The 20,069-nt window shown below is 35.5% G+C and overlaps 1 protein-coding gene across 4 annotated transcripts in view; it reads right to left on the bottom strand.

The window, feature by feature from the left end:
* Positions 1–10,723, bottom strand: part of FAM227B (family with sequence similarity 227 member B) — a 254,377-nt gene extending 243,654 nt beyond the window's left edge. For all 4 annotated transcript variants that reach the window (XR_012330098.1, XM_073800959.1, XM_073800961.1 and 1 more), the window contains exons 1-3: positions 10,692–10,723; positions 7,401–7,454; positions 4,925–5,156 (exon numbers count right to left, since the gene is read on the bottom strand). Coding sequence is in view for 3 of the 4 variants with exons in the window: in XM_073800959.1 (XP_073657060.1) it covers positions 4,925–5,156; positions 7,401–7,454; positions 10,692–10,721 (316 nt within the window). In the remaining variant the exon portion in view is untranslated. The remainder of the gene's footprint in view (positions 1–4,924; positions 5,157–7,400; positions 7,455–10,691) is intronic.
* Positions 10,724–20,069: the final 9,346 nt, after the last annotated feature.

A 20,069-nucleotide genomic window follows, 5' to 3' on the forward strand; every position in this document is an offset into this window, starting at 1 on the left:
CAAGGAGCTCATTCAGATTTGATGGAGAAATTAAAACATTTACAGACAAGCAAAAGTTAAGAGAATTCAGCACCACCAAACCAGCTTTACAACAAATGCTAAAGGAACTTCTCTAGGCAGGAAACACAAGAGAAGGGAAAGACCTACAATAACAAACCCAAAACAATTAAGAAAATGGTAATAGGAACATACATACTGATAACTACCTTAAATGTAAATGGTTTAATGCTCCAACCAAAAGACACAGACTGGCTGAATGGATACAAAAACAAGACCCGTATAAATGCTCTCTACAAGAGACCCACTTCAGACCTAGGGACACATACAGACTGAAAGTGAGAGGAGGGAAATAGATATTCGTTGCAAATGGAAACTAAAAGAAAGCTGGAGTAGAAATTCTCATATCAGAAAATATAGACTTTAAAATAAAGACTATTATAAGAGACAAACAAGGACATGACATAATGATCAAGGGATCAATCCACGAAGAAGACATAATAATTGTAAACATTTATGCACCCAACATAGGAGCATCTCAATACATAAGGCAAATGCTGACAACCATAAAAGGGGATATCTACAGTAACACAATCAGAGTAGAGGACTTTAACAGGCAACTTTCACCAATGGACAGATCATCCAAAATGAAAATAAATAAGGAAACACAAGCTTAAATTATACATTAAACAAGATGGACTTAATTGATATTTATAGGACATTCCATCCAAAAACAACAGAATACACATTCTTCTCAAGTGCTCATGGAACATTCTCCAGGATAGATCATATCTTGGGTCACAAATCAAGCCTTGGTAAATTTAAGAAAACTGAAATTGTATCAAGTATCTTTTCCAACTACAATGCCATGATACTAGATATCAATTACAAGAAAAAAACTGTAAAAAATACAAAGCCATGGAGGCTTAACAATACACTACTAAATAACCAAGAGATAACTGAAGAAATCAAAGAAGACATTAAAAAATACCTAGAAACAAATGACAATGAAAATATGACAACCCAAAACCTATGGAATGCAGCAAAAGCAGTTCTAAGAGGGAAGTTTATAGCAATACAATCCTACCTCCAGAAACAAGGAAAATCTCAAATAAACAACCTATCCTTACACCTAAAGCTATTAGAGAAAGAAGAACCAAAAAAACCCTGAAGTTAGCAGAAGGAAAGAAATCATAAAGATCAGATCAGAAATAAATGAAAAAGAAATGAAGAAAACAATAGCAGACATCAATAAAAGTAAAAGCTGGTTCTCTGAGAAGATAAACAAAATTGATAAACCATTAGCAAGACTCATGAAGAAAAAAAGGGAGAAGACTCAAATCAACAGAATTAGAAAAAAAAAGAGAAGTAACAACTGACACTGCAGAACTACAAAGGATCATGAGAGATTACTACAATAAAGTATATGCCAATAAAATGGACAACCTGGAAGAAATGGACAAACTCTTAGAAAAGCACAACCTTCCGAGACTGAACCATGAAGAAATAGAAAATACAAAGAGACCAATCACAAGCACTGAAATTGAGACTGTGATTAAAAATCTTCCAATAAACAACAGCCCAGGATCAGATGGCTTCACCGGTGAACTCTATCAAACATTTAGAGAAGAGCTAACACCTATCCTTCTCAAACTCTTCTAAAATATAGCAGAGGGAGGAACATTCCCAAACTCATTCTATCTGGTGGTCATCACCACGAATCCAAAACCAGAGAAAGATATCACAAAAAAAGAAAACTACAGGCCGATATCACTGATGAATATAGATGCAAAAATCCTCAACAAAATACTAGCCAACAGAATCCAACAGCACATTAAAAGGATCATACACCACGATCAAGTGGGCTTTACCCCAGGAACGCAAGGGTTCTTCAATATACTCAAATCAATCAATGTGATACACCAGATTAGCAAAACAAAGGATTAAAACCATATGATCATCAGAATAGATGCAGAAAATGCTTTTAAAAAAATTCAGCACCCATTTATGATAAAAAAAAAACCAAACCCTGAACAAAGTAGTCATAGAGGGAACCTACCTCAACATAATAAAGGCCATATATGACAAACCCACAGCCAACATCACTCTCAATGGTGAAAAACTGAAACCATTTCCATTAAGATCAGGAACAAGACAAGGTTGGCCACTCCCACTGCTATTATTCAACATAGTTTTGGAAGTTTTAGCCAATCAGAGAAGAAAAAGAAATAAAAGGAATCCAAATCTGAAAAGAAGAAGTAAAACTGTCACTGTTTGCAGATGACATGATACTATACATAGAGAATCCTAAAGATGCTACCAGAAAACTACTAGAGCTAATCAATGAATTTGGTAAAGTAGCAGGATACAGAATTAATGCACAGAAATCTCTTGCATTGCTATACACTAATGATGAAAAATCTGAAAGAGAAATTAAGGAAACACTTCCATTTACCACTGCAACAAAAAGAATATAATACCTAGGAATAAACCTACCTATGGAGACAAAAGACCTGTATGCAGGAAACTATAAGACACTGATGAGAGAAATTAAAGATAATACAAACAGATGGAGAGATATACCATGTTCTTGGATTGGAAGAATCAACATTGTGAAAATGACTCTACTACCCAAAGCAATCTACAGATTCAATGCAATCCCTATCAAACTACCACTGGCATTTTTCACAGAACTAGAGCAAAAAATTTCACAATTTGTATGGAAACACAAAAGACCCAAAATAGCCAAAGCAACCTTGAGAATGAAAAATGGAGCTGGAGGAATCAGGCTCCCTGGCTTCAGACTATACTACAAAGCTACAGTGATCAAGACAGTATGGTAGTGGCACAAAAGCAGAAATATAGATCAATGGAACAGGATAGAAAGCCTAGAGATAAGGTGACCATATGTACGTGAGTTTATCTTTGATAAAGGAGGCAAGAATATACAATGGACAAAAGACAGCCTCTTCATTAAGTGGTGCTTTGAAAATGGGACAGCTACATGTAAAACAATGAAATTAGAACACTTCCTAACACCACATACGAAAATAAACTCAAAATGGATTAAAGACCTAAACGTAAGGCCAGACACTACAAAACTCTTAGAGGAAAACATAGGCACAACACTCTATGACATAAATCACAGCAAGATCCTTTTTGACCCACCTCCTAGAGAAATGAAAATAAAAACAAAAGGGACCTAATGAAACTCCAAAGCTTTTGCACAGCAAAGGAAACCATAAACAAGACCAAAAGACAACCCTCAGAATGGGAGAAAATATTTGCAAACGAAGCAACTGACAAAGGATTAATCTCCAAAATATACAAACAGCTCATGCAGCTCAATAACAAAAAAACAACCAACCCAATCCAAAAATGGGCAGAAAAACTAAACAGACATTTCTCCAAAGAAGATATACAGATTGCCAACAAACACATGAAAGAATGCTCAACATCACTAATCATTAGAGAAATGATTACCTCACACTGGTCAGAATGGCCATCATCAAAAAATCTACAAACAATAAATGCTGGAGAGGGTATGGAGAAATGGGAACCCTCTTGCACTGTTGCTGGGAATGTAAATTGATACAGCCACTATGGACAACAGTATGGAGCTTCCTTAAAAAACTAAAAACAGAACTACCATATGACCCAGCAATCTCACTACTGTGCATATACCCTGAGAAAACCATAATTCGAAAAGAGACATGTACCACAATGTTCATTGCACCTCTATTTACAACAGCCAGGACATGGAAGCAACCTAAGTATCCATCGACAGATGAATGGATAAAGAAGATGTGGCACATATATACAATGGAATATTACTCAGCCATAAAAAGAAACAAAATTGAGTTATTTGTAGTGAGGCAGATGGACCTAGAGTCTGTCACACAGAGTGAAGTAAGTCAGAAAGGGAAAAGCAAATACAGTATGCTGACACATATATACGGACTCTAAAAAAAAAAGAAAAAAAATGGTTCTGATGAACCTATGGGCAGGACAGGAATAAAGAAGCAGATGTAGAGGCTGGAGTTGAGGATACAGGGAGGGGGAAGAGTAAGCTGGGACGAGGTGAGAGTGTGGCATGGACTTATATACACTGCCAAATGTAAAACAGATAGCTAGTGGGAAGCAGCTGCATGGTACAGGGAGATCAGCTCGGTGCTTTGCGACCCCCTAGAGGGGTGGGAGGGAGGTGCACGAGGGAGGGTATATGAGGATATACATATGCACATAGCTGATTCACTTTGTTTTACAGCAGAAACCAACACAACGTTGTTAAGCAATAATACCCCAATAAAGATTAAAAAAAAAAGACATATATTACAAGTTTGCCCGTTAAATAAAGAAAAAGATAAGAATCACCATTAGTATCTAAAACTATTGTGAAAGTGTTAATAAACACAACTAGGTAAAGGTTATATAAATACTGAAAAGTAGTAAAAATTATCATTACTTACAGATACGCTTTTCACTCAGTCTGCAGTTATCCAATAGTGAATGCTAGGTACTTCCCACAGATTAACTTAGCTCATATAGTTCAAGTCTCACTCCTTTTACTTTGGGTTGTAGGTCTAACTGTTTTTAATCTCCTGACTCTTGCTGACTTGCTTGTCTCTGGTAACAATATTCGTTGATGCAACCCTGTTTTCCTGATATTTGCTTACTTCTGCTCCAGCTCAAAGGTCAGAACTGTTTTAGGCTTTATCCTAGCAACACTTTCTTTGAATCCAAATGTTCATTTTCAACTAAAAATCCAAATTGGACCATTTTGAAATGAAGAGGTTTTAAAATAGAATAAATTTATGTTTTGATATTTTATATCTTAGGATTTCATTCTTTATGAGAATACACACACACAGTGATAGACACACACACAAGTGACAATTACTTTACGCATATAAAAAATAAGGTTTACTTGTCCTGGAAGTTATTCTGTTCCACTCAAATATTCCAGAGACATGGTTTTTCAGAAGAATTGAACACTCTGCTAATCTTGACTCCATGGCCATGGCCGCATCATGTACTCGCGGGACATTTCCCCGTAGATGTGTATAAATTGAAGTAAATGAACTATCTTCTTTTATTTTCTTCAGAGTACATAACAATTTATCATTATCCCCAAAATGGATTTCCTTTGGCCAGTGATCCTGCAAAAAATGTGAGACAATACAACTTAAATCATTTTTTAAAATGAATTTAAATAGAAGAGTTCAAAAATCAATGAGCTGAAATTCAGGCTTTATTCTATAGCATCATTTTTTATTAAATGCATTTTTTTAATCTGTGGGAAAAAACATAAACTTTACAAGTTTCAGATGCTTTATAAAACCCTTTTTTTTATCATTTGAAAGTAAGTTGCTTACTTGACTGATGACCCCATCATCCTTGAATACTTTAGCATTTATTTTCTAAAAACAAACCATCAGAATAAGGAAATTGGCATTGTTACATTGTTCCTATCTAATTCTCTGAGTTTACTCAAGTTTCATCAACTAAATCAATAATGCTCTTTATAGCAAAAGGCTCTAGTTCAGTATCACACATTGTGTTTAAGCATCATATGTCTTTAGTCCCCTTCAGTCTACAACAGTTCCTCAGTCTATGTAATTAAAACCACAAGTTCATACTGATAACTCTAATTCCAGTTTCAAACATTCTAGTTTTCTCTTTCCATATTATAATTAACATCTCCAACAGTGAAAACCCTAGCTGCCATTATCTTAAATATATGTACTTATTTGATCCATCTTTTCAGGTAGCCAATCTCTCCTATCCATTGCCAGACTCTTCACTATGTGGATGCCCCTCTCATCCTGCTTAGGCTCTGACTTCTCATACCAGGCCATAGCCTACCTCCACATTTCCTGAACTACCTCCCCACCCAAGGCCACATGTGAATACCATCCTCACCCCCTTGGACCCCAGCACCTGTGGTATCACATGGATACCTTCCCTCACGGTGGCTGAGTTCAGAAAGGCTGCTCTGGGTGACCACAGAACATTCCCCTCCCCCGCCAATGTGGATGCTGCCTTGTTTTGGCCGCCAAATGGCCTTAGGAGTACATTGTTCAGGAAAGGAAGGAGAACAAGGAAAGGGAAGAAAAGAAAGGGAAATGAAGGGAAGGAAAGAGGAATCACAACATTAATATTTGCAAATCTAAGTTTACCTTTTAATAAAATTGTTTAATACCAAAACAAAGAAATACAGCTGACACAATTAAAGGTTTGTGAATAAGAAAATGCTTTCTGGAATAGTAGGAACTTTCACAGGATGAAACTCTTTAAGAGGAATTTGGGTAAGATATTCTGAGAATTTAGCTTAAATGGGAATAAATCTGAAGTCTGCAGATCAGAAATTTTAAACCTGCGTTGGTCTATTCTACTTCCATTTTTCTTCCTTTGAAAGCTTCCTAAACCCACTGTATTCTCTAATGATAACAGGTACCTGAATAATACCCAGCTTTTAATGCTGGAGAAGTTTCCCAGCAGGATCTAGGTGCCCCTGCCATTTTGGAAAAAGAGAATATTACTTAGATACATAAGTGCCCTCTCCCAAATCCTATAAACATACATCTTAAACAAAACACATAACCACCTGGGGAAGTTTTCCAGCATTAAAATCTGGATGTGTCAAAAATACAAAGATCTCAGAAAAATAAGATATGATCACAAGATATACTCCCTGGAGACAAACATTGTCAAATTAGAATGACAGCCAGATTTGAAAACATAGTCCTTACGTATGAGTCATCACTTGCTATTGTTAGGGACATTGGGAAAGTGGGGAGAGGCTAAAATGGAAATGAATTTGAACAGATTTTACAATATGCACAAAGGTTTATGAAAAGGTAGCCTTTATGCCAGACTTGAGATATCACAATTCTTGTCCAAGATACTGAATTACAGTATGAGGTGAATAAAGTATCTTGAAATTCTACCAGCCTGATTAGATTATGATTTCCTTACTTTAAAAAGTGAGATATACGTGATTAATCTATAAATGATAGAATTAGGATGCTTATCCTTTTCAGTGCTTATCTCTTAATTTTCTAAAATGACTATCATAGTCATAATTAGAAAAAAAACATATTGGTAATTTTGAAAAGTAAAAAATTACATTTAAGGAGGTAGATAGATGAGGGTGGCACATAAAGTCTTTATAGCTTTAACATTATATAATTTTAGAACGTAGTTTTTAAAAGGACTAAGTTTCTAAAGGTAATTTCAAAAGCCTACTGTAATTCTAATCAAACTCTCAACAATTTCTTTTTAAATTGACAAAGTAATTCTATAAGCAATCAAAAAGAATTGTTATTTTTTCCTAAAGGAAGAAGACTGATATGTGCACCAGTCATATATCAAAGTCCCATAAAACAGTATATTCCACTCACCAAGTTTTGAAGCTTTAAGAATTCTTCAATGTTCTTTGGAGGTTCTTGCATTTTCTAATGAAGTAAAATCAATATTGTTCATTAACATAAATTCAGATTGTTTATATGATGCTTACACCTAATTTATTTCAGTACATTATGATACTGGACTTAAGTTATAATTTTCAGAGCTGTAAGATATTGTTAAATGTTCACTTTTGTTAAGTCCTTGCACTTTGAAAAGGGACAGAGATCAATGTTTAAATTCGGAGCCCCCAAACCAAATTCTGTAAAACGTTTCCCTCTCATACACTGCTCCTGGAGAAAAGCTCCATGTGAATCCTGATGAATAGCCTCATTTCCAATTCCAACAAGAGTTCCAAGATATTTTGGGCTATCTTGGATGGTGTCTACAATAAATTCAGAGCCAGTGATATAATAACATTCTCCTCTTACTGATGGAATATTTTAAAAGGCACAGTAGTGACCTGGTGAAAATAATTTAAATCTTTGAATGTTTCAGTGTAGTAAGTAATAATCCCATTTTTGCTAGTAGTTTCTTTGTAAGTTGAAAATGTATTCTTTCATTAGACAAATTAATTTTAATCAAGCCATCTTGCTATTCCTTGCCTTAGAGACTGTGTGCACATTCGTCCTTCTGCTTGTAAGGCTCCCCTGCCCCAAACCCTCTCCCTCCAATTCATTCTTGGCCTATTTAACTCTTATTTCAAACATCAAATTAAAAGTTGCTTTCTCTAGGAAGCCCTCCTTGGCCCCCCAAAAGATTCTTTATGGTAACAACAGCAGATTTGTATCTCTATGAGGACAAAAACTGTAGTGTAATCACTGCTGAAGTGTCAAAATTTCATGTAGTGACTGGCCAATGGTCAGTGCATAATTAAGTACTGTGATGTGTATAAATTAATGAATAAATGAGTAGACGAATGTCAAAGAAATGTGTAAGTATTTTAAAAAATAATAAAACCATTTCTAGAGAATGAAAAACCAGTGAGAAGAAGGCAAAAATAACAAGAATTCAGGATATCCTAATATAACACCCTAATGTTCTGATGATGACATGTCTGAAAAGATTGTATTATAGTTTAATTTACTAGAACATATTTCATATCAATAGATAAAATGATCAAGATTACAAATCACAAGACCATGTTTTGCAAAAATAACTACACATTTGAGGTTGAATACAATATTTCACTGTCTTAATACTGTTTAAAATATGTGATGAACATAAGTAAATATATAACAGATAATACAATAATAAAATAAAGGACATATGTGACAGTCATTATAAAAAACAAGTGTACAGAAGCAAAGATGCACAGAGCTGTCAAGAAATTTTATGGAAAACACAGGCTCTAGGCCTAGCCAAATTGAGAAGAATAAGTAATAAGAGATGGTGTGCACAGAATGCTTAGAGACAAAAAAATGTTCACAGTATAATCTTCAGGGATAGCGAGTATAGCAATTTCACTAGAAGAAAGCTATCAGTATATTTTGAGATGCACAGAATACAAAGGAGCCAATTTAAATGTTACCTTTTTTTCCCCTTTGTAATGGCTGTCAAACCACTTCTAGTACAAAGCCCTAAAAATACCCACATTTCAACTAAAGGGAATTAGAAAAAGGAATTGAAGAAGTGAAACTTGCATAGGAAAATTTCAGATAATTTCAATATACAATCCCAGAGTTCTATAGTGGGGAAGTTAAAAGGAGGTGAGGCATAAATTAAACAGACTTATGACCTTGGTAGGATGCAGAAGGATGCAAAAACACCGATGCTTCCATGGTAACAATATGAAAATCCCAGACCAAATAAAAATCTTACTTTTCTATGGGGTTAGTGAAAAGTGGTGGATGCCAGTAAGCAGGACTACATAATTTGTGACAATTCAGAGTCCCTTGTTCAAAAAATAAGAATTTTAAGATGGTAACATCAGGCTATTAAACCTAGTATAGGGTCCTTCTAATCAGTAGGTCCTATGCAACTGCACAGCTTGCAAGCCCATGAAGCCACCCTCCTTGTAAGCCTTGATGACCCGAAATCCAGAGAGGAACATCTCAAGTGAGCATAAAGCTGTGGCAGCTTCCTTACCCAACAGTGAGCTCTGTGCATACACTGAGGGAAGAGTTGGCTTGCCATGGCGCAGTAACTTCAAAGAGATAAAGAGAAATCAGCTGGGCCTAAGAGTCACCATGAGCTGGGGGATTAACCAGAGTCTGAAAGATACCCAAATGAAAGAATAAATGACTCAACCAAACAATCCCTTCTCCGGCCCCCAAGTCTTACTTCTGAGTTTTGTTAGAAAAGCAGAAGAGGAGGGGCTGGAAAGATACAGAACTTATGTAAGCCAACACATTCTTATAGTACTTGGGTTCCAGAAGCCCAGACAGAATTGAGTACAAAGGTGAACCAATAATAGCTAAAACTTCATTCCACACGTGTACCAACTCAACATTGACAAGATATAACAGGTGGCTGTGAAGAGGGAGGTTGAAATTTGGGTTAGTCACAAGTTAACTCAATCTAATTAAAGCTGCAGCCAACCCTAAACCCCAACTCAAATCTAGGAGTATTTAAAAAAAAAAACAAAATCAGCCTCTCACTTGAAGTACTAAGGAGAGAAAAAAGGCTTGCACTCTCAGAACTAAAACTAAAACTTCAGCCTCCACAATTTTTTCCACATAATGTCTAATACACAATATAATTTCAAGACATACAAAGAAGGAAAATGGGATCCATAATCAAAAGAAAATGCAGTCAATACAAACCAAGTCACTGAGAATCCAGTGATTGTAATTAGCATCAGGGACTTAAAAACAGCTATTATAAATACATTAAAGATTTTAAAATATAGGTTGGATTATAGTGCATGAAGACACGGAGTATTTAAAGAGAAATAGAAATTCTAAAAAAGAAGTGAATGGCATTTCTAGAACCATGTAAATACGAAACATAAGAAAACTGTGTCCATATTAATATCAAAGTAGACTTTAAGACAAGGAGTATTACCAGATATAAATAAGGTTATTTCACACTGATAAAAGGTCACTTCATTAAGAAGTCATACCAATGCCAAATTCATTTGCATCTAATAAGAGAGCTTCAAAAGAAAGAGCAAACGTTGATAAAACTAAAGGGAAATATGGGTGTTGGGCTGCACCTCACAGGCCTGAAAGCCTTGTAATTGCTCAGTTGCAAGACTGAAGAAAGAACCTGAAAACAGCGACAGAGACATCAATAGTTTAACAGATAGGAAATTACAACTCCAAAGGCCTGGAGCCACACCTCACCTCCGACGGCAGACAAGACACAGCAGCCATCTTTGCTACTACGGGAAAAGGAGGCTACTATTTATAGGGGCAATTAACATCAGGTTGGCTCATCAGTTACCGGGGAAACCGGCAGAGGCGGGTCCTTCACAGCCCCTCTGGTTAATGAGGGCAGATGTTTCTCTTTGATAAACTAGCAGGTGGAGCTGTTTTGGTCTAAGGATTAGAATAATAACTGTCTGGGGAAGGGGCTGGTCGAGCAGGGGATATATAAAGAGGAAGAGAGCAGCCATCTTGAGGGGTCTGATCATATAATAGGCAATAGATTTTAAAATCTCTTTGAGTAACTAATGAATCAAGTACACACACACACAAATCAGTAAGGAGATAAAAGATCTGAACAACATTATCAAGGAACTTAACCTAATTGACATTTATAGAATGATACCTGACAACTGTAGAATATACACAATCTTTTTTTTTTTTTTCTTTTGCGGTACGCAGGCCTCTCACTGTTGTGGCCTCTCCCGTTGCGGAGCCCAGGCTCCGGATGCGCAGGCTCAGCAGCCATGGCTCACGGGCCCAGCCGCTCCGCAGGATGTGGGATCTTCCCGGACCGGGTCACGAACCTGTGTCCCCTGCATCGGCAGATGGACTCTCAACCACTGCACCACCAGGGAAGCCCCACAATCTTTTTTTTTTTTTAATTTATTTTATTTATTTTTGGCTGCGTTGGGACTTTGTTGCTGCGTGTGGGCTTTCTCTATTTGCAGTGAGCAGGCGCTACTCTTCCTTGCGGTGCTCGGTCTTCTCACTACGGTGGCTTCTCTTGTTGCGGAGCATGGGCTCTAGGGCACATGGGCTTCAGTAGCTGCAGCACGCGGGCTCAGTAGTTGCGGCACATGGGCTTAGTTGCTCCGAGGCATGTGGGATCTTCCTGGACCAGGGTTCGAACCCGTGTCCCCTGCATTGGCAGGTGGATTCTTTCTTTTAAACATCTTTATTGGAGTATAATGGCTTTACAACGGTGTGTTAGTTTCTGCTTTATAACAAAGTGAATCTGTTATACGTATACATATATCCCCATATCTCTTCCCTCTTGCATCTCCCTCCCTCCCACCCTCCCTATCCCACCCCTCTAGGTGGTCACAAAGCACTGAGCTGATCTCCCTGTGCTATGCGGCTGCTTCCCACTAGCTAGCTATTTTACATTTGGTAGTGTATATTTGTCCATGTCACTCTCTCACTTTGTCCCAGCTTACCCTTCCCCCTCCCTGTATCCTCAAGTCCATTCTTTAGTAGGTCTGCGTCTTTATTGCCGTCTTGCCCCTAGGTTCTTCATGACCGTTTTTTTTTTTTTTTTTTAGATTCCATACATATGTATGCATACAGTATTTGTTTTTCTCTTTCTAACTTACTTCACTCTGTATGACAGACTCTAGGTCCATCCACCTCACTACAAATAACTCAATTTCATTTCTTTTTATGGCTGAGTAATATTCCATTGTATATATGTGCCACATCTTCTTTATCCATTCATCTGTCGATGGACACTTAGGTTGCTTCCATGTCCTGGCTATTGTAAATAGAGCTGCAATGAACATTGTGGTACATGACTCTTTTTGAATTATGGTTTTCTCAGGGTTTATGTCCAGTAGTGGGATTGCTGGGTCATATGGTAGTTCTATTTTTAGTTTTATAAGGAACCTCCATACTGTTCTCCATAGTGGCTGTATCAATTTACATTCCCACCAACAGTGCAAGAGCATTCCCTTTTCTCCATACCCTCTCCAGCATTTATTGTTTGTAGATTTTTAATGATGGCCATTCTGACCAGTGTGAGATGATATCTCATTGTAGTTTTCATTTGCATTCCTCTAATATTAATGATGTTGAGCATCCTTCCATGTGTTTGTTGGCAATCTGTATATCTTCTTTGGAGAAATGTCTATTTAGGTCTTCTGTCCATGTTTGGATTGGGCTGTTTGTTTTTTTGATATTGAGCTGCATGAGCTGCTTGTAAATTTTGGAGATTAATCCTTTGTCAGTTGCTTCATTTGCAAATATTTTCTCCCATTCTGAGGGTTGTCTTTTGGTCTTGTTTATGGTTTCCTTTGATGTGCAAAAGCTTTTAAGTTTCATTAGGTCCCCTTTGTTTATTTTTGTTTTTGTTTCCATTTCTCTAGGAGGTGGGTCAAAAAGGATCTTGCTGTGATATATGTCATAGAGTGTTCTGCCTATGTTTTCCTCTAAGAGTTTTGTAGTGTCTGGCCTTACATTTAGGTCTTTAATCCATTTTGAGTTTATTTTTGTGTATGGTGTTAGGGAGTGTTCTAATTTCATTCTTTTACATGTAGCTGTCCAGTTATCCCAGCACCACTTATTGAAGAGGCTGTCTTTTCTCCACTCTATATTCTTGTGGCAGGTGAATTCTTAACCACTCCACCACCAGGGAAGTCCCACAATCTTTTAAAGTAAGGGAACATGGAACCTTCACCAAGATGGACCTATGCTGTACCATAAGACAAGTCTCAAAGATTTCAAATAACTAAAATCATTTAGAGTGTGTTCTTTGACCACAATAGAAAATAGTAACAAAAAGACATTTAGGAAATCCTTGAATATTAAATAATCCATTTCTAGCTCAAAGAGGAAACAATAAGAAAAATTAGAAAGTTTTCTAACTGAATGATAATGAAAGATAATGAAAACACAATGTATTAAAATTTGTGGGATGCACCTAAATCTATGCTTAGAAGAAAACACAGTGCTTAGGAAGCTAAAAAAACTGAAAAGAATTTAAAAAATAAGTAGAAAAAGGAATAAAAAAGATATGAGCGGAAGTCAATGAAATAAAATATAAAACCAATAGAGAACTCAATAAACTGAAATCTGGTCTTTTAAGAGATTAAAAAAAATGATACCTTAATAGATTGAAGTTAAAAAAATGAAAAAATATAAATGATCAATACCAGGAATGATAAAGGGGATGTCATTAGGGAGTGTTCACACATTAAATGACTAAACGGCATATAATTTAAAACTTATGTCAATGAATTTGACAACCTAAATGAAATGGACAAATCCTTAAAAGAAAAAATTACCACAATTGAAAGAAGATGATATAGTAACTTTCAAAAATAGAGGAGGGAATACTTCCTAAATCATTTTATAAAGCCAGAATAACTTTGATAATAGAATCTTACAAGATTACAAAAAAAAATTATAGACCAAATGTCCCTCAAGAAGATAGATACAAAAATCTTTAACAAATTACTACCAACTTGAGGCCAGTCAGATATGAAAAGGATATATCACGCTCACGTGTAGTTTACCCCAGGAATTCCAAAATCAGTTATAAAATTTTACATTGTCTTTAATGTATCATCAGTGTTGAGTGGGATTCAAAGCTATGAGATTTTTGGTCATCTTTAATGTCTGAATTTTAAAATTCTATGTAATTGATGGTTTAAAACTTATTTTTATTCATAATAATGACTTTTAAGACACATTATTCTAAAGATTCATAGAAGACTTGAGCATAAATATTTTACATTTAGGTATTTTAAATTCAAACCTAGTATTTTCAAAACACAATTCATGATCATTGCTTGAAACACAAGTCCTTACTCAGTAAATCTTGTTCTTATTTTTAATTATAAAGGTTTCACAATCATCCAGGTTTGAAGTCTGAATTATCTTAGACTCTTCCTTCTCCTTCCTTATCTCCTATATCCATTTTATCACAATTCCTTTAAAAATACCTTTAATTATGCCTTCATTTACAGTTCCAATATTAATATAATAGTTATAATTATGGCTTGTTTTTTCCAAGTCATATGTGCAACTAATTTGTGTTTCTTAATCTTTTTGTTAAAGTAAAAAACACATACAGTAAACTGCACAGCTCTTAAGTGTATGGATTGATAATTTTTTTTTTTTACAAATCTGAACACCCCTATAACCAATGTACAAATCAAGATACAGAACATTGCTAGTAACCCAGAATAACGTCTTACTCCTTTCCAGCCATTTGCCTCCCCAATATAAACAGTATTCTACTTCTACCTCTCTAGATGTTTTGCCTATTTTTGAACTTCATTTGAACGGAATAATCAATATGCACACTTTCTACCTTCCTTCACTTGACACCGTGTCTATAAGATTCATCCATGTTGTTTCAACATATAGTAGTAATTTTTTTCTTTGCTGTGTAATATTCTATTGTATAACATATACCAAAATTTAACCATTCTACTTTTGATGGACATTTGAGTCCTTTTCTGGTTGTGTAAATTATGTTGTATATTATTATATCAAGATAATAAGAAATCTCTTTTAATGTCTTTTGGTATACTTGATATAGAACTTGGAGTGGGATTGCTGGGTTGGCTTTAGTAGATATTGTCAAGTAGTTTTCCAAAGTGGTTTGTCCCTATTTTCACTCTGAACAGAAGTGTATGAATGTTCCAGTAATTCCACATTCTTACTAAAGAATGTAGTATTCTTTAGTACTACTGTATATTTAGTATTGTCAATACTTTTAAATGTAGGAATTCTGGTGGGCATGTAGTTGTATCTTGTGATTTTAATTTGCATTTCCTTGATGAAAAATGATGCCGATCAACTGCTTGTTGGCAATCTGGATATATTCTTTTGTGAAGCAAATGTTCAAGTCTTCTGCTCAATTTCTATTTGGGAGTTGGTATTCTTAACTGATTTTATTGATATTGATTTGATGGCATTTTTATTAATTTTTTATTGTTATGATGTAGAGCTTTTGTCAGATAAGACAAAATAGTGTTTGCCATTTTAATGCTTTTTATTATGATGCTTTAATTTTAGTAAAGTCAATTATTTATGCATTTTTATCTTATCTAAGAAATTTTTAACCTACCCCAAAGTAAAAAGATGGTCTTTTATTTTACCTTCTAAATGTCATACTTCTTTACTTTCACATTTAAGCCTATGATCTACCTTGAATTGACTTTTGTATTTTAGGTGAGGTAATAAATTGAGGGTTTTTTTTTTTCCACATGAATTTCCAGTTGATCCAGAACTAATTACTTTAAAAGACTGTGTTTCCTGCTACATTTCAGTACCATCTAGCTATATATTCAAGTGACTATATATGTCAGGATGTAGGTGTGTTTCTGGACACTCAGTTCTGTTCCTTTGGTGTAATTTTCTGTTCTTTTGACAATACCATACAGTTTCAATAACTGTACCTTTATTTTAAATCTTAATATGTTATAGTTTACATACTCCAGCTTTGTTGTCCTCTGAGTTGCTCATCACTATTTTTATCCTTTTACATTTCCCTTTAAGTTTTAGGAATCAGATTGTCAAATTCTGCAAAAACCTACTGGAACTTTGATTAGGATTAGATGACATATATTGATCAATTTGAGGAACTAACATCTTTACAATGTTATATCTTTGAACACATGAAAATAGTGTATTTCTCCATTAATTTAGATTTTTAAAATTTTCCTTTGGTACTGTTTGTTACAGAACTTGGACAATCTTTCATTAGATTTATCCCAGGAAACTTGATGATTTTTGTTCCTATCATACAGTATGTTTTAAATGTTTAAACTACAAATGTATTTTTAACATGTCCTTTTCTATTGTTTCTTCCTAGTAAATAGAAATATAAATGATTTTTCTATTTAAATCAGCTATATTGAGGTATAATTTACTACATAATTACTATGTAAAAAATTACCATTTTAAGTCACAGTTCAAAGAATTTTGAAAAATGCATACATCCATGTAACCTCCATTACAATTAAAATGTGTAATATTTAGATCACTCCCAAAATGTTTCCTTGTGCTACTTTATTGTTGATCCCTACAACTCCACACAGAAATATCCCACCACTGGCGTTAGGCAACACTGATCTGCTTTCTGTAACTACAGACTAGTTAGTTATAAATTAGCTTTGCCTGGTCTAGAATTTCGTAAGAATGGAATCATAACATTATGTACTCTTTTGTATCTGGCTTTTTTTGCTCAACATAAGTTTTCTGTGAAATATCCAAGATCACTACATATTATTGCTGAGTAGTATTCCATTTGTGTGTGTGTGTGTGTGTGTGTGTGTGTGTGTGTGTGTGTGTGTGTGTATTGCCTTGTTTAAATATTTGAGCTATTATGGGAAAAAGCTGCTATGAAAATTGCATACAAGTCTGTGGATACATTTTAATTCCTCTTAGGTGGCTACCAAAGGTAAATACCTTATGACAATTAAAGAAATTGAATTTGTAATGAAAAATCTCACAAAGAAAAACTCCAGACTCAAATGGCTTCACAAGTATATTATATCAAAGATTTAAGGAAGCAATCACACAAATCTTACACATAATCTTGCAGAAAATAAAGGAGAAGGGAACATGTTCTAATCATTTTATATTTGTTCTCCTATATGTAATATGTCTTTTTCCTCTGGCTGTTTTTAAAATATTGTATTTATCACTGGTTTTCAGCAGTCAGTGGGGTTGCTTTCCTCCCTCCCTCCCTGTTCCTCCCTTCCCCTGGTCCTTCCTTTCTTAATTCTGTTTGGGTTTGCTGAATTTCTGAATGTGTTCATTTATAGTTTTCATCAATTTGGATAATTATCCATCATTATTTATTCAAATGTTTTTTTCTTCTGCCCATCTTTCCTTCTGGGACTCCAACTGCATCTATGTTAGATAGCTTGAGATTGTTCTACAGGTCACTGAGTCTGTTGGGTTTTTCTTCTTAGGCCATGCAGTGAGGCATGCAGGATTTTAATTCCCCGACCAGACATCAAACCCACGCCCCCTGCATTGGAAGGGCACAGTCTTAACCACTGGAACACCAGGAAGTCCCCTGTTGGTTTTTTTTTCCCAACTTTTTTTTCTCTGTGCTTCAGTTTGGATAATTAATGTTGTTAAGTGCATCCAGTAAAGTCTTCATTTCAGACTATATTTTTTTCCTGGGTGCTATGTTGAAGCCCTAAGCCCCAATGTGACTGTGTTTGGAGACGGGCCTTTGGGGAGGAAATTAAGTTTAAATGAGGTCATAAGGATGGGACCCTAGTCCAATAAGAGTGTTGTCCTTATAAGAAGAGGAAGAGACACCACAAGGATCTTTCTCTCCATGCATGCACAAAGGCTATGTGAGGACACAGTGAGAAGGCGGCCATCTACAAGCCAGAAAGAGAAGTCTCAGCAGAAACCAACATGAATAGCACCTTAGTCTTGGACTTCAGGCCTCCACAACTGTGAGAAAACAAATTTTTGTTGTTTAAGTTACCAAGTCTGTGGTATTCTATTATGGCAGCTAGAGCAGACTAACATAGATGCAATTTCTCAAAATTGTTATAGAATCATTCAGATTGTCTATTTCCCCTTTCATCAGTTTGGTAAATTGTGTTTTTCAAGGAAAACAAAAAATGTCAAATACTTTGACATAAGTATTTGTTCTTAATATCCTCTTATTATTTTTACCATCTGTAGGATGTTTCCACTTTCACTCCTGCTATTTGAGTTTTCTCTTTTTACTCAGTCAGTCTAAGGCTTTTCAATTTTATTAATCCTTTCAAAGAACTAATTTTGGCCTTGTTGCTTTCCTATAGTGCACATTTGTTTTCAGTTTCATTGATTTCTGATCTTATCTTCATTAGTGCCTTTTTTCTACATATGTTTGAGAATTTCCCAATGGAAAAATCTGATCCTCTTATGAAGACAGTGAGCTTGAGCTTTATATCACTGTTTTAAACTTTATTCTTCAATATGAACAGAAATCTTAGGCTTACTAGATATTTAAGGAATAGATGTAAAATTTCAAAAAAGATAAAAATAAAAAAATAGAAATCCATACAGATAACAAAATAAAATCTGAGAGGATACAGACAATGCAGGGAACAGAAGGAAACTTTTAAAACATCTTTAAGATTCTTAGAGAGATATGATAAGATAATGCATCTCTGAAACCAAAACAGCATTTTATGAGGTGAGAGAAAAGAAAATGAAGGTACAAATATAATGCTATAAATTAATTATTCAACAAAGTTTGTAGGGGGAAAATAGCTGAAGAAATCTTCTGGAAACTAGAATAAAAAATGTTAAAGAAAAGAATCAGAGGAAAAAAGATAAGAACTTACATTATTATTTCCGGAAAGTGACTTTCAACCTAGAAATTTAAATATAGACAGCCCATCGATTAAGTACGTGGCATATTTCAGATTTGCAAGCCAGTTTAAAAAAAAAAAAAAAACACCATTTCTCCCTGTATTAGTTTCACATCGCTGCTGTAACAAATTACCAAAAACTTAGTTGCTTAAATCAACACAGGCTTACTTATCTCACAGCCCTGCATTTTAGAAGCCTGAAATGGATCTGCAGAGCTACAGTACTCCTTCTGGAAGCTCTAGGGGAGAATTTGCTTCCTTGCTTGTTCCATCTTCTAGGAATCCCCCACATTGCTTTGCTCCTTAGCTCCTTCTTCAAAACTCAAAGCCAGTAGTGTAGCATCTTCTTCCCTTTCTGACCTCTTATCTCTCTCTTATAGGGATGCTTGTGATTATGTTGGACCCACCTAGATAATCCAGCAATTTCCTCATTGCAGGATCCTTAACTTAATCACATACACAAAGTCCCTTCTGCCATATAAGAAAACATATTCATAGGATCTGGAGATTAGGGTGTGGACATCTTCGGCAGGGATGGGGGGGCGGTTATTATCTGTCTACAACATTTACCTTTTCTCAGGAAGCTACTAGAGGATATGTTTCATAAAAACAAAGGATTCCATAAAGAAAAAGGAATCAAGGAATCCAACACAGGAGAGCACTATCGGATTGGTAAAAGAAACCAATACTGAATGAACTAGAGGTTGAAATGCTCTAGAGGGAATATCTGGAAGGAAAAAAAATCTTCTAGATTAATTGATGTGTTTGAATGTAATGTTTTATCACTTTGGCAGAGTTTCTGAGGACAGATTATTAATAAGTACAATAAAAATATGACAATTAAGACAAAAGAAGATAAAAGCCTGTATTAAAAGTTAATGTGGAGGGAGACCTTCAAGATGGCGGAGGAGTAAGACATGGAGATTATCTTCCTCCCAACAAATACATCAGAAATACACCTACATGTGGAACAACTCCTACAGAACACCTATTGAACACTGGCAGAAGACCTCAGACTTCCCAAAAGGCAAGAAACTCCCCACGTACCTGGGTAAGGCAAAAGAAAAAAGGAAAAACAGAGACGAAAGAATAGGGATGGGACTTGCACCTCTGGGAGAGAGCTGTGAAGGAGGAAAAGTTTCCACATACTAGGAAGCCCCTTCACTAGCAGAGACGGGGGGGTAGCAGGGGGGAAGCATCAGAGCCACGGAGGAGAGCGCAGCAATAGGGGTGCAGAGGG

Source organism: Tursiops truncatus, chromosome 2, assembly GCF_011762595.2.
Source record: "Tursiops truncatus isolate mTurTru1 chromosome 2, mTurTru1.mat.Y, whole genome shotgun sequence".
Lineage (NCBI taxonomy): Eukaryota > Metazoa > Chordata > Mammalia > Artiodactyla > Delphinidae > Tursiops > Tursiops truncatus.